General features: G+C 37.6%; 1 protein-coding gene across 6 annotated transcripts in view; it reads left to right on the top strand.

The window, feature by feature from the left end:
* LOC101170586 (thymocyte selection-associated high mobility group box protein TOX) overlaps positions 1–21944 on the top strand; it is an 89123-nt gene that overhangs the window by 9496 nt on the left and 57683 nt on the right. For 5 of the 6 annotated variants that reach the window (XM_020704533.2, XM_011476928.3, XM_011476926.3 and 2 more), the window contains one exon: positions 20411–20503. The exons of the other annotated variant lie outside the window; for it this stretch is intronic. In XM_020704533.2, the coding sequence (XP_020560192.1) occupies positions 20411–20503 (93 nt within the window). The remainder of the gene's footprint in view (positions 1–20410; positions 20504–21944) is intronic. 6 annotated transcript variants of the gene reach the window in all.

Here is a 21944-nt window from a genome sequence, read left to right as displayed (position 1 = left end):
TTTCCACATAGCTTCGAGGCATTTCATTTCCTCTCCTCCTATGACAACATCACAATATAATGGGACATGATGTCACGTGATCAAAACTAAGTAGACAGAGTGATCAAATCTCTCTTTCAGCTCCTCTCCAGCTCGAAGGGCAGAACGGTCAGTCGTTACATATAGATGAGAGTTGGTTCAATTACAGAAAAATGGGTTTTGTTCGCTTGTCATGAGCAGAGTGATGGAGCGCATTGGAGAAAATGCTTTGTTGCTTGTTTTACTTTTGGATTTCAAAAAATATTTTGCCATAATGGGATGACTTTGTTGGAAACACAGTTGTGTTTTCAATTGTGAAGAGTTACGCAATAGGGCTGCAGTTTTTATTTTTACTCTCACATCAAAGCTGTAACCATAATTACTTTAAACCAAAAAAAGATATGCCTTATTATATATATATATATATATATATATATATATATATATATATATATATATATATATATATATATATATATATATATATATATATATATATATATATATATAACCATTGTGTATCAACTGTGTATCTCCTAGTCTGTGGCAGACAAGAACAATGAATGAAAAAAAACACAGGGCTGCACACATTTTTTGATTATATTTGTACATTTCTGTTCAGTTCAGATTTGCTAAATCTGTTCAGATTTAGCGTTATTTATAGTAGGTGGTTTTAGTCTCTTCGCCCTGACACTTGTTTATAGCGTCTACAGTGTGCTTCATCAGAGGCATCACTTGCTTTTCTTATGCTGTTTTCAGAAGTACCTGTAATTAAGTCATTCTGGAGCCTTGAGAGGGTGACTCCGGCGCACTGAGCTGAGACTAGTCATCCACTAATTGTGCAGAGTCTTAATTTCTAATGGAATAAGGGCCAGAGGGAATGCTGCCTAATGAGTTGCATTTACTATGCGTTTCTCTGCTCTGTTTACTGTAACCGCTGTTGCCCTGGTGAATAGGAAAACAAGTGTGAATGAAGCAGGTTGTTCCGTTTAGATTTTGCTTTCTTTATCAGTCCAGGCTGGAAATTCCATGATTCACCATTGAACCAAATGTAGAGACAGTTGGAAGAAATAACCATCTGAAGATACCTGCTGCCATTAAGGACACGTTGAGTCGAGTTTTTCTCCATTTTTTAAACGATGAAAGTCATCAACAACCTATTGACACACTGTCACGTGGTGTGTGATTCACCTTACTGTTCACTTAATTCGTGAAAGAATGTTTTCTGAAGATAATCAATAATCAATAAGCACTTGATTTTGCTATTTGAAAAGAAGCTGGACTTGATCTGATCAGAACCGGAATATGAAAACTATGCAAAACTATAAAAGGAAATAACTTAGTAGGTGTGGGATTATATACGTGTGCTTGTTCCCACTCCTTTTCAAGCAATAAATCAAGCTCTACTTGATTTTAGTTGATAATCACTATATTTAATGAATCAAATGCAACTTATTTGTGTCTTTGTTTTTTTTGTTTGTTTTATCTATGCATTTCCTCATTTCTGTAATGAGTTTGATAAATCTCTGTGGTTGTCTACAATTAATGCTTGAAATAAAACAAATCAATCAAAATTAGTATTCAGTTCTGTAATTCAGTGAGTTCTTCAAAGGTCAAGTAAGGCTCTAAAAGTAAGTGGGTAGAAGATATGAGAGGTGTGCTAAAATGCATAAAAATGAACATAAAGTAAAAGGGAAACCCCGAACAAAAGAAAAATACACACATTACAAAACTTCACTCTGGGAGCGTCAGACAACTTTTAGTTCTGACTATTTTGCAATTACCCATCTACAAAAGTGACAGAATGACCTTCTGTCTCTGTTGTTTCTGGATTTATTTTGTCGATTTGTTTTTTCAGGCTGTTAATTATCTTATATTTTCCCCTCTTATTACTAGTTAAAAACCATATTCTGACAATGTGTGTTTTTACGTAGATAGATAGATAGATAGATAGATAGATAGATAGATAGATAGATAGATAGATAGATAGATAGATAGATAGATAGATAGATAGATAGATAGATAGATAGATAGATAGATAGATAGATAGATAGATAGATAGATAGATAGATAGATAGATAGATAATGCAAAATGATAAAAAGTGATCATGCATACTTCAAAGGCCATTAACCCGTTTATACCATGGTCACTTACTAAAGAAATAAATATTAACCACTTTTTAGTCCTTAATTTTTGTTTGGATTTGGATTTGGAAATCTTTTTTCACAAAAAGCGGACTATTTGTTACGTGGTGCGGCGCCTTGTCATGGTAACATGACATGGTAACATGGTAACATGACATGGTAACATGGTAACATGACAAGGCGCGCCGACACTGCGCCGCCCCACCGCTACAGTCAAGATTCGGGGATATAAATGTGCCAAAATTAATCTTATGGCCGTTTGAAGTATATATATGTATATATATATATATATATATATATATATATATATATATATATATATATATATACATGCAGCCATTATAATTTGTGCCATTGTTGACAGCAGTAGGGAAAATTGTCATGTTTGTCTTGTTTTGTGTCATTATGTGGAAAATACAACAAACATAATTAAACACGAGATAACTTTCGATTGAACTTCGGCGATGGCATTCCGCTCTTTTTGTTGTTATCCAAACATGTCTGATGAAAAGGAAGTAACTGATTGACCCAAAACTAAGATTAAATTGTGTTTTTATAGACCAAAATCAGGATTGAATTTGATTAATTTCTAAACTGCAGATTGGGTGTGAAGTTGGAACTCAGGGTAAGTAGAAAAAAAACATTTTTTATGCACCAAAAATATTTTTCGGCTGTACTTGGCTTTATGTGCGGAAGAATACTGTTTTTAGTAACTGTGACAGTAGAAACCCATGCAACAGTGAGAGTTGATCTACCCACACTTCACTGTTCAGAGAACACATTTGCAGAGTGGAGCAGGAATGGTTGTTAAGATTACTTCTCTACTCTTTATGTCATGATTTAGTTTTGAGGCATTTCAGCATGGACATAAATCACAAATAGGGCTGGAAATCTTGACAAGGCAGTCAGGAAAATGATAGGGAGAAAAATAAAATAGTAGCAAAAGTGAACTTAACTTATCTGTCCCTAAAAATATTCTTTTTCGTTTTTCTCTCTGAACCTTTGGTCATTACTGGCATCGGAATTGTCAAAGTTTAAAAAAGGATGCAGTTTAATGTATTTTTTAAATAAGCGTTTTTATAAACTACATTTAAATTTATTTCAGAATATTTTTTCTTCCAATTTTTATAGCTTTTATGACGATGTAGCTTCAAACTCCCAACGCTGCAGCCCCATTAGGTGTCCTAGATGAACACATGTTTGCATGAAGCTTTCAAATCCTGCAATGACTTCATTTGAGTTTTCCTACCCTTATCGCTTTTGAGTAAGGTTTGCTTTTGCAACTGACTTAAGGCCCTTCCTCTTATTGTTTCAATATGTCAGAGCATTGTTTGAATGAGGTCAACCATTACCGATCAGGCCTGGGGCCAGCTTGACTTCAGCTGATTTAATTGAATATACGGCATGAGTCAAACTCAAACAAGCAGAGATTGCTTTGCCTTGACAGCCTCATTACTCCACATTAAGAACTCATTTCGCAATGCATTTTGACTTTGAACTTGACAAATGATGAAAAGGAGAATCAAATAAGTGCACAGATTTTGGAAGACTGCTCTTAAAAAAATGCTGTGGCTCAAAATACTACAGTAGTGGATGTGTGTTCAACTCGCTAACAAACAAAGGAAAAGGCTTTGTGCTGCTTTGTGTACGTTAATGCAAATGCCTTCTGGGTTGGAGTGTTCTTATGTTTGCCAGTTGAAGTTACAGAATGACGTTTGACGCTATTTTCCCTCTTAAATGGAATTTTTGTCAAAGCTCGATGAATTCAATCTGCCTTGTCAGTCAAGGCACAGACACTGCTGAGCATGGAGAAAATAAGTGAAAGAAGTCTTTTTGCTTCAGATTTTAATGTCAGCTACGAGTTGGCCACACAACGACGCCTTTATGATGTCCGTGCATAAGAAACAAAGCATTTCTTGTGACATTCCAGATAATGTGGTAGCAGGGCAAAAAAAAAAAAGATGACTTCTATTAAACAGTCAGAGTGAACTCTATTTTAGCATTTCATAAACCTTGACTAAAAATCTCAATTAAGCACGCATTCTTTGCGAGCAGTTGGCAGCTTGGTCAAAGCTTGCAGGGAAAAATACATAAACGTGCCAGGACCTCCCTCCACAATGGGGAAGGAAATGTAGAGACTGCAAAGGCTGCGCAGAGTAGATATGGGAGTGTTTGCTTAAGGCTAGGTATCAGGCGCAAAAACAAACATGGCTGCCCTTAATGAGTCTGTTTGCCTGCCAAAGGTAAAGACAGCTGTTGTCTCTCGCCACAATGAAACGGGCCTCACTGCCACAGAGGAACCCTCTTTGTCCCCATAGTAACGCTCACCTGCGCACTCATATGAGGGAACTTATTAGGTCGTCTTTACTGATAAATAGTGAATAAAATGTAAATGTCAGTGAGCTTTCATGAGGTCTGGCTGGGAAATGAAAAAGGTTTATGAAGTCTCTAAAGTGAAACTGTAGGAGGTTGAGGTTACATTACTGAGTTTAGACATATATCATAACACGTGAGAGTTGGGTTAAAGCAGATATTTATACATCTTCTGTAAAGTTAAAATTTTTTCAAAAAACTCCTTCTGTGTAAAAGGCATCTGAACAGGGAAACCTCAAAAAGCACTTTACCTTGCAACAAGAAAATTAAGATGATCTTTCTTCAGCTGACCAGCCAAATCAGCACTGACAGCTTTCTGTACTCTAAAGCTAATTTTAGACTTAAGAATAAGACTGAGTTGCCTGCAAAAGCAGACAAGAAGAAGGCGCGAATATTACAGGTTAAGCCGTCAGTTGCATCAGGGTTGCCTTGTTGAAGCACAGCACTCCCAGCCCCCTGCGTCTTCCTGGCATTGTTTACAGAACATTTGGAGCTACTGAATGGAAGACATATTTTTTCCATTATTCTTCTCCCGCTGATTAAAGGAATGGCAGTGTCACAAACAAGCATGACTTTTTATTTTATTTTTTTAACTGAACTTGTTTTAGTCAGACTTAACTCAGAAGCTTGGATTGCAGACACTAAACTAACGTGGCTAAAATGTGTGCATCCTGCTCAACTGTTGCAAAGAAATGCCACAATTTGGAATTGTGGTTTTGTAGTAACTAGAACACTGCTGACCACATGTTTGATTTTTATTTAAGACCTACAGTGTTGCTCGAGAAGTGACTTGCACTCTCTGCCCTACTTGTTTTTTTTTTTTTTTTTAAATGCCACACATTACCCAGGCCTCCTTAACTTTGGATAATCTACATTTTGTAAAGCTGGGGGACTCTTTGAAAGAACTCCGTTAGATGCTACGTGCATAGTAGGATGTGGCAAAAAAATAGTTTTGCATCTAATATTAAAGATCCACACCAATGAAAACCGTGTTGTTAACCTGTTCTCGTCGTATTTCTTCCATGACGAAGTAAATACAGAAAATTAAGATTAACACAGCGTTTTCTGAGTATGTTTTTATTCAAATTGGTGCAAATGGAAAAAGCTTGTAGTTGTTACATACGGACTACAATCGACAGGCCACTAGCTCCCAGCTCCGCTCCATTCCTATGCATCCACTTTCAGACAAATAGATCTATGTACATCTTTGTTATCCTCCTCAGTACTGTACGCCTAGATATATCCAATATTGCTTGCCATTTTTTATGCAGCAGTAATATTAGATTGGGATCATGAAGAAGGGATCACGGGAAATGTATACAGGCTCACTCTCATCAAAAGATTATAGGAGAGGGACTTTTATAGAGCTGGTTAGTGGAAACGGTACGTGCAGCATTTCTAACCAAAATCAGCTAACAGCTGAATGTAAAAACATAGGCAAATTTAATTTACACTCAATAGAATAAATGGGAATCTATTTCCTCCAAACAGCCTGGTTAGACAAACCATAGAGCTGCAGTGTTTTTAAGGATTTCCCTTTTTTGAGGGGGGGCACATGCTGTTTTTATGGCGACAAACTCCCAAAACGTCAAAGGTTAAAAGTGCTCTCCAGAAATTACTACTTAATAACCTTGACTGAGTGTTGATTGAGAATAAAAAGCCAATTATCATAATAGGATATGGGGCATAATGACAGAATTAAATGAGTGTGACAAGCACACAATAAGCCTGCTTTGTCATCGCCTTAGCCCGGCATGCTTATTGGAATTAATCTGACCTGATTAAAAATGCAAATGGATCAAAGTCATTGATGGAGTTTACATGTTTTGTAACATTTAACTGATTTAATTACATGGAAAATGAAATGGTGGAAGGCAAAATTGAATTTTTTTCTCTCGCTCTCACCCTTTTGCCTTTTGCTACAGAAAAGAAATGATTATACTTTCGTGCCAGGAAGAGAAGGTAATGAGATTAGTGCTTTCCCTTTATCTGTTTCTCCCCCCATATCTGCCTTTCAGGAGCTGATGGTTTGGTTCATCGAACCAAGCAGAGCTGCTTTATTGTTATCACTAAAAACATTTTATCTTAGCGTTAGAAGCACCTACAGTGTTGTGTGGGATGAGAGCTTTGCAATATTTAAAGCGTTTCCTCCTACAATGTATCATTTCAAAAGACCAATGTTAGATTTATAGCCAAAAAAAATAACACGTTCTAATTCTCTCTTGTTCTCGACTATAAAGATGAAGGATCAGAGGTCTTAACAGACAGATTTAATTGTCTGAGGTGAAATTTCATGCCGTGCAACCTCTGCCAAATTGTCAATAAAGATGACATGCTTGAATGTCTTGGGTTCGACTTCCGGAAACTGAATCTGAATTATTACACAACTGTAGAGGCAGGTGACAGTTGTCCCTGAACTTGTGCATTTTTTCTGCAATTTGAAGATGAGTATCTCTTCCTACACTGTTGTTCAGTGTGTTTGCACACAGTGACCTGCTTTAGTGAGAACAGTCAGTTCCTGTTTTCTGCCTTCATGCCATCAGAGTTTTTGGTCTAATATGTTGTCTCACTATGTGTGCTTTAGAGTTGTTCCAGCTGCACACTAGCTGTTAAAGCGGCTGCAGCATGTTTGGGTTTTTGCACTTTTCATTTGCTGTTGTAAAACTATGCTTCCTTTAGGTGGACATCCTGTGGGGGAAGGAAACTGGTTTTGCTTCTTTGTTCTAGACCAACAGGTGACATTTACTGGATTTTTTTTTTTGCTGTTGCTTTTTATAATGCTCTTTTCACATTTCTTTCTTTTTAATGCACGAACTGCAAAACCCCATCTTGGAGTGTTTAACTTCACACTTTAGCAAGACTTTCATCCATGTCCATTTCATTGTTTACCTTCAAGTGACGAGCTGAAGTTTTATGACGTAGCCTGTGCAACTGTTTGACATCCACATTGTTAGAGTTTGTATGTCTTGTTCTTTTAGAGGGAAGAAGAAGACAACTTTGTGATGACAGAACAGGATCAATTGAGATTGTTGGTCTGACCATCAGCTAGATGTGTTGAAATGGAAAGCATGCTATCGATTTGTGTGCATTACAGCTCTACAGTAACATTAGTATTGTACGGGCAGAACAAAAGAGGCGGTGTGTGTCGCACTTAAAGAGCAGCACAAAGATGACAGTAAAATTCATGCAGTTTTTTATTCTTTTTTTAATCATGTGATAAAGAAACTACTCTCTCGAATTGATTCTGCACATTTTGAACTGGACAGGCCTAATTGTCGTTCAGAATGATCCAACCTTAAAGTAAAGTGCAGCGGATTGACGTTAAGGAAGCTACTAAAGTCTTTCCTGTGGACGCTGAGCAACATGGCTGAATCCATTACCATGTATCTCCATGAGCTGCCCTCACCAACAGCTGAACTATTTTATATCTGTGGTCAACATAAATCATGCTCTGGTATTTATGTTATTCCACTCTCATTCAGGGGTCAAAATACAGTAACTCTATTGTGCCGCACAGTACAGTACATGACATTCTGCACATTTCAGCTGGAGAGAAGACTCTGTTGTGTGACATACATGTAATTGTACTTCATGGAATACAGGTTGAAGGAGTTATCAAAGCACAACTGGACAGAAATGGAGTCTAAAATGTTTGCTTTATGTCATCTGTAACTGATCATATTAAGTGACAGATTGAATGGAAGAAAAATGTTTGTGTTAACATCTATTAAAAGAAAGAAGCAAAAACAAAAACCTCCTCATTAGCTGTACTTTACAATTAATGTAATAGTTGGTGACCAGGAAACCAAAAAACGCCTTACAAAGAAGGGAAAGGAGAGGAGCTTGAAAATGAAAATGGGTTTAGTGTTTCTGTGAAGGGACTTTTTCTTCTGTCTTCTAAACCCAAGATAAGAAACTTCTGTCACACTGTTTGGTTGGTCCCTTTTTTTTAAAGGCTGTTTCCTGAGTCAAAACCAAAAAGAAAGGTAAAATAATTTGTCTCATATTTTAACTCAGAAATAATCAACATCTCTTAATTATAAGTGTTCAGTTTTTATATCATCTCTCACGTTTTCCCCTATTTAAGTCAGATGTGTAGCGCCTCTCACTTCTGAGTAGTCTTACTCATATTCCTCTAAATACTGGCCTAAAAAAATACTTAAGATTTAAATATCTAGACAATCCATTTGGGGAACTTTTGGCACATGACTGCTAAACTGAATATTTTAAAATCACATCGAAATAAACAACTTCTGGAGTTTAGAAAACTCAAAATGAAGCCACCTAAATTGAATCCTTGAGTTCTTTAACCTAACTGGAACTGACGAAGAATTAAAGCCAGTCACTAACATTCCATGTCTCTTTTGAAGCAGAATTTTTGATCTACAGTTGGATCTTATTTTACCCTGATGCCCTACTTTACATTTTCAAAGAAAGCAATGATGCAAAGATGGTTTATTAATTTGTATTTTAGTTTTTTATTTTAGTTCCTCTCTACTAACACTAAAAACTTTTAGTTCATTTTTAATGTTAGAATAAGTCCTTTTGCAACTAGCTACACAATCGGACTTCTTTGTCATTCTTAGAAAGTTATTTTACATGCATTTAAAGTACTGACACTTTCAGAGCCTTATAGACAATGAATCACAGCATGTCTTAAATGCTCATCTTTAGGATTTCTTTAAAGTTTGAGCTGTAACCTTTAATCTTAACTTTATCCTTATTGGACACCTAAGAACCTAACATAACTTCATTGTTATGGATAGAATTTTTAAATGCCTTAATAAATTCTACTTTAAGTGTTCTTATCGCTGGTTCTAACCAGCACTGCATTAATTTGAGGTCTTTAGCTTAATTTACTTTTTTTCTGGAAGGCAACCAACAAGACTTCAATGTTTACAGTGGTTCCTGGAAATAATCATTTTTACCAACTTAATTCTGGAAAAAGTGGGAAACATGTGAATTGTTTATGATATATGTTGACATGCCAACAGGCAGTTGTCTAATGGTTGTTAAAGCAAACAATTTACAATCATTAAAGGACCAATCATTAAAAGAAAACATGTTTTTTAGTTTTCTTAACAGAAAACTGTGTCTTTGGTCCAGGTTCAGCTGCAGCAGCACTCAGTCACTGTAAGTCCACTCCTCAGAAATGAGAGACGATGTGCAGTCATGCCTGCTCCTCCTCTGCATATCTGCTCGTTCATCTGGCCCACTCATTAAAGGATAATTACCTGTAATTAGTGAATCATGTCACTTTAATGAAGATGTTAAAAGCTGTTGGAGGCGGAAGGGCTGCCCCTAATTCTAAATGATGTTCAAGATTACTGGCAGACAAAAAAATCAATAGAGGCGGACATTGTAATGAAATACTAACACTTCCTTGCCGGGGCCATAGGTCTTTTGTGGTATGTTTATGTTTTATATTAATTTTCAATTCTAGAGCTATTGACATCTGGTTCTGGAGTGGAAGTACTTGTTAACGTATCACAGCGTGCTAATGGGCGCCACAGCGATGATGCTGTGTGTCTAAGTACCTTTGTGTGTTGTGCTGTGTAATGCTTGATGTTAGTTTGTGTGTGTGTTCCCTGGTGGCATGGTGAGTGTTTAATCTGGCCCGGTGGTGTGCCGTTGGCCCGGCTAATCACAATGTGTCTGTAAGAGCGTGCTGAGCCAGGGGAGCACGCCGTCGCTAACAGCGCCTGACAGACTCATTAAAGAGACCTGGCACTGAGCTTTGCAAGGCGCACACACACATGTACACGCACGGCAAAGGATACACAGTCTTACACTAAGAGACACACACTGTGGGAAACCCATCCACACATCGGGAAACATTTAACACGTTCATGCCTCCTTTTTTTTCTGATCTTCATGCACTTTCATTCATAAAATGATTCTGCGATGGTGGTCCGTGTCTCTGTCTCACACACGCAGTGCTTCTCATGTGAAACAAGGCAGGCAGTGACCCCTTGCAGTCACAGCCCAAACACAGACAAGCGCTAAGAGGGCATCTGGGAGAAGAGGAGGGGAGGGAGGGGAGGAGGGTGGGAAAAAATTGAGGGGAGGCGAAATGGAGGAGTGAAGGGAAGATAAGGAAAGTGTTGGATGCAGTTCTGTTTTCTCCCATTCAGGCTATTTAAATAGGCAAATGACATTTTAAAGGCTACTTATCTGCAATCAGGAGATCCTGTCCAACCTTTTGAAAACCTTGATAAAGTACAAAAAGAGAGATTCTTTGTGAATAAGCTGCATTCACGGCTACTGTAAATGTGAGGAAGGTTAGCAGACTTTTCTTGTCCACAATGTCCATACCAAAAAAAAAAAACAACTATTCATTTTTGGGTAGAGTGACATTTAGCAGAGTGTGATGGACTGCTTTGAAGAAATACTTAAGACTGGCTTCCTTGCACTCACAAAAAGGTTAATTGCAGCTCAGCTGCAGAAGAGTAAAGTGTAAACATTAGGTTTGGTTGAATAACAGGTGAATGCAAAGCAGGTCAATATGTAGACAAGTGTGGGCCTGCCAGCTTTTCATAGCCTCGGCTGCATCGCTGCACAATGGAGTAAGAAGCACTTTGCAAAAAGTGATTATGAAAAGAAAAAGGCAAAGGTGGGTACAATAAACAAACATTTATAACTGCACGAACATGATTTTTCAGCATTTTAGATTTATATAAAAATAACTATGCAAAGTAAGTAAAACAATTTATGCAAAAAATGTTTATAATTGGCTGCTAAAACAAAAAAGTTTCCTTCAATCTTCATAGTAACATCAGATAAGTAAAAATGAGCAACAACAGAAACCTATTACAAGGGCGACTTCAGCAGCAGAGACGAGGAACATTCATTGAATTAAAAAAAAAAATTAGAAACCCTTTGAAGCTGCTCTGTCTCTGGACTGTGTGCTTCCACCATTTCACCATCTGGCAAATAAAAGGAGCACACCCATCGGCCACTTTAATAGGTACACCTGTCCAACCCTGTCAGTAACAGCAACTGTGCCTCAAATTTGACCTTTATAGAGTTCTGAGTTTTTGCTCTTAAATTTAAGCGGTCATGAAGACACATCCTTTGTAGGTGAGAGTGGCTGAGAAGGAGTATTCGAAAGTGCAACATTTTTTGAGTTTTTATTTGATGTTTTGGTCTATTCAAAACCAAGTAGAAGCCAAACACAAAAAGCATCTTGTGAACTCTAGCACACTTACCCTGATCAACTCTTCTGGGTGGGAGATCTCTGCCCTTTCACAATCAAACTGTGGAACTCTCACCTTTTTTGGTGATTTAAACAAACGAAAACAAATCAAAAACTTATAAAAACAACATTTGTCACTTAACCTTTTCAGCCCACATACTCTAAAGAAAAAGTTAGACTTCTGCGGATTGATTGTTCAAATTATTCCCAAACACAAGTGGTGCATAGCTCTTAATGCAAATGGTACATGCATCCACATTTTCTTCAGGCACATCTGCACATCCTGCTGCCTTGTTATCAAGCATTGTAGCATCTGCTTGGTACAGGTGCTTGCTAATCAAAATGGGTTGTTTCCACATAAATCCAAGGTGCTAACAGAAGAGTTTGAAATCTAACCAACTTTAACAAACTAATCAATCCCATCATCATAATAGGTGCTGATAAGGATGTAGTGTTTTTTGTACTTTTAGCAGCCATAACCTTTGTGCTATACTATGGGGTCCAGATGACCCGATCCTTACATTGACGTGTTCTCCCTACCATGACAAAGGTGGATAAAGGTGGAGAGGATTTCATGTAATCCATGGAAACCAGTGAAAATCACAAATCATTGAAGAAAAAAGTTCAGCGCACTGTCTTGTGGGGTCCAGATGACCCCACTCCCAATGTCAAAGTGCCTAGGATAGCACAAGGGTTAAGTCTTAATCATAACTGCCCTTGCAGGTTGATATGGACTGTTTGAGGAAAATCAGACATCTGGCCCCCAGGTGGCCAATGGTCCATGACCACGACATTCATTTCGCCATGAAATGTGATGGGCATAGACTGCTTATGAGCCCGTAGAGTAAAAATGTCCATGCACAATTTTTTCTATGAGAGTGGCAGGCCGTAGCAAACACTCTAACTGAATGTTAGAAATGAAGTAATTAGACAAGCAGAGTGTACTTTCTCCGTAGTTTGTCCAGACCCCTTTTAATTTTATTTCACAGCATTACCTTAATATAAAAAAATAAAAAATCCTTAAGCAATTATAGAAAATGGTTAAATTGATTGATTTCTAATGATATTACTTCACTTGCTCCAAAAATTGATTCATGATTTTTTCTAATGTAACATAATTTTGCACATATCCTAACTTTTGATACTTGAACAATTATTGCTTTAAATATTTTTGAAACAGTGTTATGTTCATTTTACTGATATAGTATTATTTTCTTAATCATATGAATGACTTTTTTACATGTAACATAATCTGCATATATTTTGGATAAATGATCTGCATTTGCCACGTTGATTTCTAAATTAGTTATTTTTTACATAATAATTTAAATAATTCATCTTTGTCATGTGCTTTATTGATACTTCAGGATTCTTAATTTTGTCTGATAAAAGTTATGAACCGGATAAGGATAAATCATGTAATAAAATGGTTACAGTACTATAACGGGGTGGGATTATATAAGTTCGCTTCCTTCCACTCCCTTTCAAGCAATATTTATTAATATGTCTAATTATTTGACTCGTCATTGTATGAATGTATAACTGATAATTGTATTGTTTTCGTGTATTATTCTTATTTGATTGCTTGAGATAAACCAGTTTTAAATCAAATCAAAACCAAATTACATAGGCGTCTTATGAGCACTTGTGTATCACCTGCACACCCCGTGCATGCAACATTTCCATGCGGTCAATAAGGAGCCGGTACGTGCACCTTACCAACTAGAACGTGGTATAACGGTATCTTATGACATCATCCTTTGTACGTCAGAAGTGCATATAACTCACATTAACCTTACAAACACTTTACCATACACTTACCTCATGCATTATAATTGTACGTTCAACTTTTTATGATGCTCCTTAAGGTGGCTGTGTGAGCTTTAAGGGAACCACAGACACACCTGTGCTCCTCTTAAGATGTTATTTCTCCTCTCTATGACCCTGCACAACCCAAAAACCCGCAGCACTATGTGACTAAGGCTTTAGCCATAATGTACAGGACATGATTAGAGGTCGTGTTTAGGAAATAAGCTGATGACTATTATTTCTTTATTGGGCATAACATTTCAGGAGTCTTTAACCTGAATGAGTACATTTTAGGACTTACATATGGTTGCTTTATAACAGCATTTTATAACAATCTGTTGAAATGTGTTTTAGAATCCAACATTGTGTTACAATGAGAAATTGTTTCTTCTTATGTACCAGAAAATTTGCTGTGTACCGAACATTCAAACTCACAGATCTCTATAAACGGATATGAGGTTAAATGCCGACATCCCTGTTTTAATGAGGAGATCAAAGACTGCTCTTTTGATGCATGTCCTCGGTGCATGAACTATCACTGCTTGTTGTCATAATGGGAAGTTACTATGGACTCACAGGCTTTTACAACGGGAAATGGATCTTCAAGATGCAGCCCAAGATGCCAAAATGGCACAATGCTTGAAAGGTAGCAGATATTTTGGTTTTGATTTGCCTTTCAGAGCTTATTTTAGGTATTTTTTTTTAACTTTAGGAAGAGAAGCTCCAGAAAAATAATTATTTTTAAAATTGATTGTGTTCATTTGCTGCTGCTAATGATTGCAATCAGAGTGATACAGAGTTGATTTATCTTTTCAGCACTGTCTGAGATGAAGTCCTACTCATTTTTAACTGTATTTCCATCTAAACTTCAGTTTTGATGAAAGTTAAAATGAAGATATGCTTCACCTAGATTATTCCAGATAATTTGTTAGAAATCAGTCATGTTTTTCATTGATAATGACTTTAATTATCAGCTGTGTATCATTTTAGCAGAGCCAATAAATGTGAACAGGAAGCAGGAACTTCAATAAGAACTTCATGCAAAATGGAGGAGGCAGAGGAAAAAAGTGCTGCAGAGAGAGCACCAGACAGAGACCAATGTGACAAAAATACCTACCATGATGAATCAATGGAGCCAGACTCCTCAGAAAACTATTTTAAGGCTGACACTTGATGAAGTTACTTGCTTGACTTCAACAATGAATCACAAATCTCTGAGAAAATGGAAAATATATCCATAACCAGCCTGATGCATAAAGTGGACATAACCTTTGGATGTAAACTGAACTGAATGACTCCCCCACCCCTCTTGTCCCAAATAGGAATTACTCGCTGGCTCCATGGAGCACAAATCCTGTTGAACTTAATTGAGAAACAACTATTACTCTGTCATTCTATTTGTCAGAGTGACAACGCTTGGTCTGCTACCTTTTTTTAACAAGTTCTTGCTAATCCTGATTTTCTTTTCATGATATATTTTCTGTAGTCCAAGTTATTCCAGTTATAACTGGCCAATCAGATGACTAGATGCCTTCCAACAAGCTCACTACTGATTGCCAAGAGCAGTTGCCATTCGAATTTTGAAACAGACCAGCTTGGACCAGTCACTGCTTACCGCTGTTATCTGGTTCTAACATGGCAGCATCCGTATCACAAAGAAATAGTGACTGAATTGACTTAATTTGGTTGGAGCCGGAAGTAACCCGTTTTCTCTGGATGATGTCACACACATTTGGTTTTCCAGTTCTCATATACAGTCAATAGACACAATTAAACTAGAAACAGCTGATTCATTGTACTTTGGATATTAGTTTAGGATTTATATTTTCAGAAACCGTTTTAGGATTACCGGTATTTAAATTATGTCAATAGAGGGGGCCTTTCACATAACACATTTACTGCATCAAAAATAAACAGTCTCTTTGATGTTCCTGGGAAAATCAAGGTACTATAAAAAAAATCTAAACTAAAAAATGGCATTAAAGACCCACTTCATCTTTTGAGCTATTTTTAAAAGGGTTTTGATTATGATGTTGCCGCTTTTAGCTAAATCAAATGATGTGTATTGTTTTCTGCAGAGCGGTATAAGTTCATTGGAGATTTGCCTCTGAGTTGTTGAGGGGACTACTGGAGTGATGCAACAATGCTCCTCTTCCCATTACCCATCCGTTTACACACTCTCCCTCTATCTTACAGCCCCTCACACCTGCAACGTTACCTTACCAATGCAACAAAAATGGCTAGCGATATTGGAGCTATCCTAACCAAACAGTTTTGAGCCAGATGGGACAAGAAAAACAAAGATGTAGCCTACATGGATCTATTTGTCTGCAAGTGGATGGGGAGCAGGGAGTTGTGGCCTGCCTATTGAAGTTTCTACATCACAACTACCAACTTTTTTTTAAACTGCATTTTTCTGTGCTCCTGATTCACAACAACTTGAATTAAGAAGACTTTGAAATGCAGTTTTAATTTAAATTTTCAATCTGTTGTCCATAGTCAGAAAAATACCACAAGAACATGTTAAAAACACCAAAAACCAGATTTTTTTATCAAAGTTGGTCTTTAAAGGCCCGTACACACTGGGACGAATATTCGCCAGGCGTTATTCGCCAGCGTTTTTGGCCACGTTTTTTGTGTTCACACCCAGGCGATTTTCGCTGACGATGAGCTGAGCGAACATGCAATTTCATTCCCTGACATTAGATGGCGCTTAATGTAAACAGAAATACTCCTGTACACAAGGTGGCGCTGCACAACTTTACGCTTCTTAAAGTCGCTTTTCACTCAGAAGAAGAGAGCAAGTATTTACGCGCTTGTCAGAATCATACAAAGAAAACATGAATATTTCAAGCACCAGTAGCTCCAACTGGTGCTTGGTTCGGCGATATTTTAGAATGTCCGTCATTATTTCTTCGCGGCAGTGTAGACGCTACTTGGCGTCTATCTTCTTTGCTGGTATGTGTGCTCAGCAAGGCAGTTTTGTGTTTGTGCGCAAAAAAAAAAAACGAACCCGAGGCGCTTTTTTTTTTTGACGTTTTGACGCGTGGCGTTTTTTTCGCCTCGGTGTGCACACTCTCATTGGTGCCCTTTGTTTAGTCACGAGGCGTTAAACGTCGGCGAAAATTCGGCGAAAATTCGTCCCGGTGTGAACGGGCCTTAAGGCTATTTAACTCCTAACTTCAATAAAGACAGAATAAGAAGCTTTCACTTCCACTGGTTTACAGATAGATGCTCTTTTATTCTGCAGCTCTGTCTCACTTTCTATACTGTGTCTTTCTTTTTTTTTTCATAATTTGTATGGTTGTGCTAGCTGAGTTAAACTTAAATTCAGTTAAAACCAAAGTCTCTTAAATTTTTTGTGCTAGAAAGCAGGGTAGATCTCATCAGTACAGTAGCAGTTTTGCTCTCCTCTATTCTCTCTGTTTTCTTCAGCACAAGGCTGTGACATTGAGGGAATGTGATGTGATGTATTGTAGTGAATAATGTATTCTGCAAGGATTGTACAGAGTGCGTAGAGCAGATGGCAGCAGGTTGAGCTGTGTGTGTGTTTAATAATGACAGTTTGTCTATGTGTGTCGAGTGTTCCAGCTTGTGTGTGTTTTTACTCTTCTGTGTGTGTGTGTGTGTGTGTGTGTGTTCATCCAGAATGGGGGAGGGGACGGATGACAAGAAGGTAGAGGGAGAGTGGGGGTTGGTTTCTATGTGTGTCTATGTGAGCCTCTTTTGTGAGATAAAACATGCAAATGGTGGATTATTTTAATGCATTTTATTTCTACAGCTGCAAACCTTAATCCGTAAAGCAGTTGAAATGAAAATAGTATATATTTTATTCTTTTTAAACCCTGCCTCCTTTCCTGTTTTTTTATATATATAAAAATATATTCCCTGATAGGAATTTACAACTACCAGCTGTCGAGGAACAGGATCCTTTGCGCTGTAATTTCTCTCTGGTGTAGTTACAGCCAAAGACTAATGATTATATCTGGAAAGTGAGAAAAGACTAAAGCTAGTCAAGTCTGAACTGATCCATTAGGCAGTCAAAGTTATAAAAAAGATTTCTGGAATAAATTCTGATAGAATGATTAAACTTAAATCTGCATGCGGAGCTGGTGACTCACAGTAGACCATGGATGTAAGATATGCACATTTCTAAACACGTACTCAAGCACTCGCATGTATGCACAAAAGCACAAAAACTGCAGCTGTTGTAAAATGCTTGTCAGAGAGCCTGCAGTACTGCTACAGTATGCCAGACACTACAATACGAGCAAATGTGCTTGTATTGTGTCCTCTCACTGCTAAATAGTAAAAAAAAGCAGAGAGAAACTTTTCATTCTTACATTAATCTGTGTTGCTGTATTTTTTAAGATCAAGTAAGAATGGAACAGCACATCACCCCCATTTCTTATAAACCCACTGATCATCTTTTGATCTATTTTCAAAGTGTTCCCAGTGGTCTTTTTAATTACGATTGTGCCGTTTTTAGCCAAAATAAAACAAATCTCTCATTTTTTAGAACAGGAGTTCAGTAGAAATGTGCTCATGAGTTGTGGGTGGTATTGTTGATGCGGAGTAAGCCCCCCCCCCTTCCACTCACTGCTACGGGGTGGAGCAGGGGCCGGGAGCTTGTGACCCGCCTAGTGTGTTTTCAATTGTAGCAAATATGCTCTCTTTTTTTTTTTAGAGAAAGTTTAGCTTAATTGTCTTCATATATATCCTCCATCTTGAAAAAAAATGCCACTGTTAAAAACAACAAAAACGTGATTTTCATCAGTGACGTTCTTTCAAAATGAGTAAATATGTTTAAGTGTTAAAGCGAACTCATTTAGCCTCTCTGGGATGGTTGATATTGTACTATCTAGCCTGAGGCCATTCATTAGTTGTAAATAATTGAAAGGCTGAGACAGTGTTGAGGTGAAACACCTGTTATTATTTTATAGAGTTTGTATTCGTAGGTCCCTTCAATTTAACATTATTAAAAATGCACAAACATTCCCACAAATGACTCACTCGAAAAACTCACAATGGCTGCTAATGACCAGCCATCCGTCTTTCCTTGTTTTCAGAAGCTGAGGAAACATTTTGCTGCATTATTGTGTAGCCGGCTCTGTTTTGCTGAGTTTTTGTTTTGTTTTTTAGCAGGTATTTTTTATTTAAAAGGAAATATAAGCAGTTTTAAAAGTTTAAATTAAGGCCTTGTCCATCACAAATGGGTGTGACATGTAGCCTACATTTTAACTCTACAAGTTCTGGCAGGTTTTTATTATCGGATGTATTTTGGGATTATACAGAGTAAGCTTCCGGCTTCAAAGAAATGACATCAATTCACTCACCATTTTTCTGCGATGCGGATGTCGCCATGTTTTCGAAACCAGAAAAGTGAGCAAGGATTGGTATGAGTTGATCTTAGTGATAATTTCTATGGCAATCATTCTCACCAATCAGGAGTGAGCTTGTTGGAAGTCCTTAGAAGGATTTGCCAATCAAACGCTTTAAACGTTCAACGTTAGACCACATACTTTTATTAAGGCATCTGATTGGCCAGTTTATAACTTAAATAACTTGGAATAAAGAAAAAAAATTAATAAAAAATAATGGATTTGTAAGAACATGTTAAAAAAGGTACCAGATCAAGAATGGTTATTCTGAAAAATATTGGGGCTGAATAATAGCTGTTTGTTTCCCAATAAAAGTCTTTTTTGGAACCAGTAGGGATTTCCTAATTGGACGCGAGAAGGGAGGAGTCACTTAATCTAGTTTTTGTATACAGTCAATGATTTTAAGCAAAAATGTTTAGCATTAGTGCATACTACACCTCCATCTACTTATTTATATTTAATAAGTGTCAAGTTTTAATGTGCTGAAAGGTTTTAGTGTCGTTTTTCTTCCTCATGTACATTAGTGCTCAGATGGACCATTACCTTTTAAAAACATTTCACCTTTACACGTTGGTTTTCCTGTGAAGCGACTTAAAGGCCAGTGAGGTTTTTTTTTAACACCCTATACACCCACCTGCTACCAGGTAGCAACCAAGCAATGGGGGAGCATCTGAAGGCTTTATTGGCTGTTCACAGCACTCTGCACTCTATGATAGCATGATGTTTCCAACCTTTGGTGTGTGCCGTGAGCATTGAGACTTGCTGATGGGTTCACTAGTGAGGTTTTAATGTTTGTGGTTGCACTGTTTCTTTGCAGGATAACATGTAATCAGACAGTATAGGTCCTTTTGGATTTGGATCGCTACTGAGTGGAATATTTAAGTCTAGAGAAACAACAGCTGTTTCTCTAGACTTAAATATTCCACTCAGTAGCCTTGACAAATGTAATTGCTCAAGAGTTCCACATTTCCACTTTCTTATGCATAAAGAGGTCACAGCACTGCTGTTGTTTATACCTACTGCTGCACATTCTGTGTCTCCAAGGATAGGCCATGCTCAGTATTGTACAAAATAAATCCACTGCACTGATAAAGTTGTAATATTGTCCTCATATCTACATAAACTTCTCCTCCTGCTTGATTTTGTTTTCCCAGTGCAGTACCAGTGTTCTTGTTGTATAATGTGCTTGTCACTGTGAGAGAGCAGGGAGGTGGGCATGGGGAGTAGGAGGCGTGTTTTGGGGTGGAGGGGATGTCAGCTCATTAACCTCCATTCTTCCCATGGCAGAGCTCTGCACACGCTCACTGCTTAAATCTCATGTCTTTACTCCTCCCCCTTCATGCATGCGTTGGTAATGAAGAGAGCAACTGAAGAAGAAGAAGATTCCCTGCTTGTTCCTTGCAAACTAAAGCCCCACCATCTCGTTTCCTCCCCTGCTTTTGTCTTCTCTTTCTCTTCCTCTCCCTTCTGGCTTTCTCTCTGACCACAGGCCCGATACAGTGTGGCCGAACGAGGCGTTAGGCTCCACACTGCAGCCCCATCAGGCTTCAGTTCATCTAGGAAAAGACTGTCCAATGCTGTGGTGAGAAAACAGTACCTATGTCCCCAATTTCCATAAAGTTAACCTAGAAATGTTATGATTTAGGCACCAACCATTAGTTTTGTTACATTTTTGGGGTTCCAAACAACGCAGAGAAAAATTTAGGATTAAAACTTAGCTTCATGACTATGACTAAATGTGACCACTGAAGTGATACATTGCAGGTGAACAGCAAGTTGTTGCTCCAAGTGTATCTAGTTTTTTTGGCATTTCCTCTCATAAACATATGCTTCCAAAGATATGACATTAACTAACCATGATATTTGTCACTAATTTCCCTATCCTCAAACTTTATTTTCTCCGGAGGAAAGAAAAAAGCGACATCAAAAAAGAAAAACATTTAGAGTGTGTAAATGTTAAGAACAGAAACATGAATGTTTAATATGAACTTTATCAGTAACTTAAACGTTATGTCTATATTAAACATGTTTCATCAAAACAAGATTTTGAATGTAAAGCAGCAAAACAGAAAACCTGACCAATACATAGAGATTGCTGAAGACGAAATCAGCTAGCTGCTATCGTTTGGTGTTTTATGACCCACTCCGATCCTCTTTTAAGCCATTTCAAAACTCGTCCCAGTAGAGATTTAATCAGGATTATGCCGTTTTTTAGCCAACATCAAAAAGCCTGTGTTGTTTTCTAAGACATAGTTTCTGCAGTAGTTTATTAGAAATTTCTTTCTGAGTTGTGGGCGGGACTGTTGACACGGGGCACCCCCGCCCCCTCTTCCCCTGTTGCTGAGAGCTTTGTCGCTATCCAATCTGTAATGACTACCCGATCAGTCTGAGTGTGTGCAAATATTAGGCCACTTCCTCTATGTGGCCAACATTGCGACAGTTAAGTAATTTGATTAATATTTACTCCCGTAGCATGTATACTTTTTATAGGTTTGTTGTTTCAAGATTGTAAACCTTGTAATTCATTATTAAATAAAAAATATTTTAAAAGATCAGCTGCCGGTAGCATATCCTCACGACTGTCTGTGCCTTGCAAACAGCGGATAACACAGTGATCACAAGAATTTATGTTTTCCTCAACAACAGAGGAAATTTTTTTTTTTGCCTAAATGCAGTACTGTATAATCGCAATTTGTTGTCATCACAAACTACAAAAATCTCAATGATTCGTGATAGTATGACAGCCACAAGGCTTGGAGTAATTCACTCTGCTTGATGGTTTTTATTTTTATATGTTAACAACAGGAAAAGAGGAGAAGTTAGCGCATTTTACTCTGAGGAGATGTCATGGGCTGCTGCAACCGCTTTTTCCATTAATTACTGGGTTAACGGAGTTAATAAAGTCTCAGTAAATGACACTGTATCCTCTTATCTTGGGGCGTAAACTGACGTCAAACAAAACAGAAGAAGAAGAAAACATTTGTAGTCCTTGTAATCTTTGAGCAAGGAGCTTGTGGCCCACC

This window comes from Oryzias latipes, chromosome 7 (genome assembly GCF_002234675.1).
Source record: "Oryzias latipes chromosome 7, ASM223467v1".
Classification (NCBI taxonomy): Eukaryota; Metazoa; Chordata; class Actinopteri; order Beloniformes; family Adrianichthyidae; genus Oryzias; species Oryzias latipes.
The sequence above is the reverse complement of the archived record's forward strand: the minus strand, read 5'-3'. Positions and strand labels throughout refer to the sequence as shown.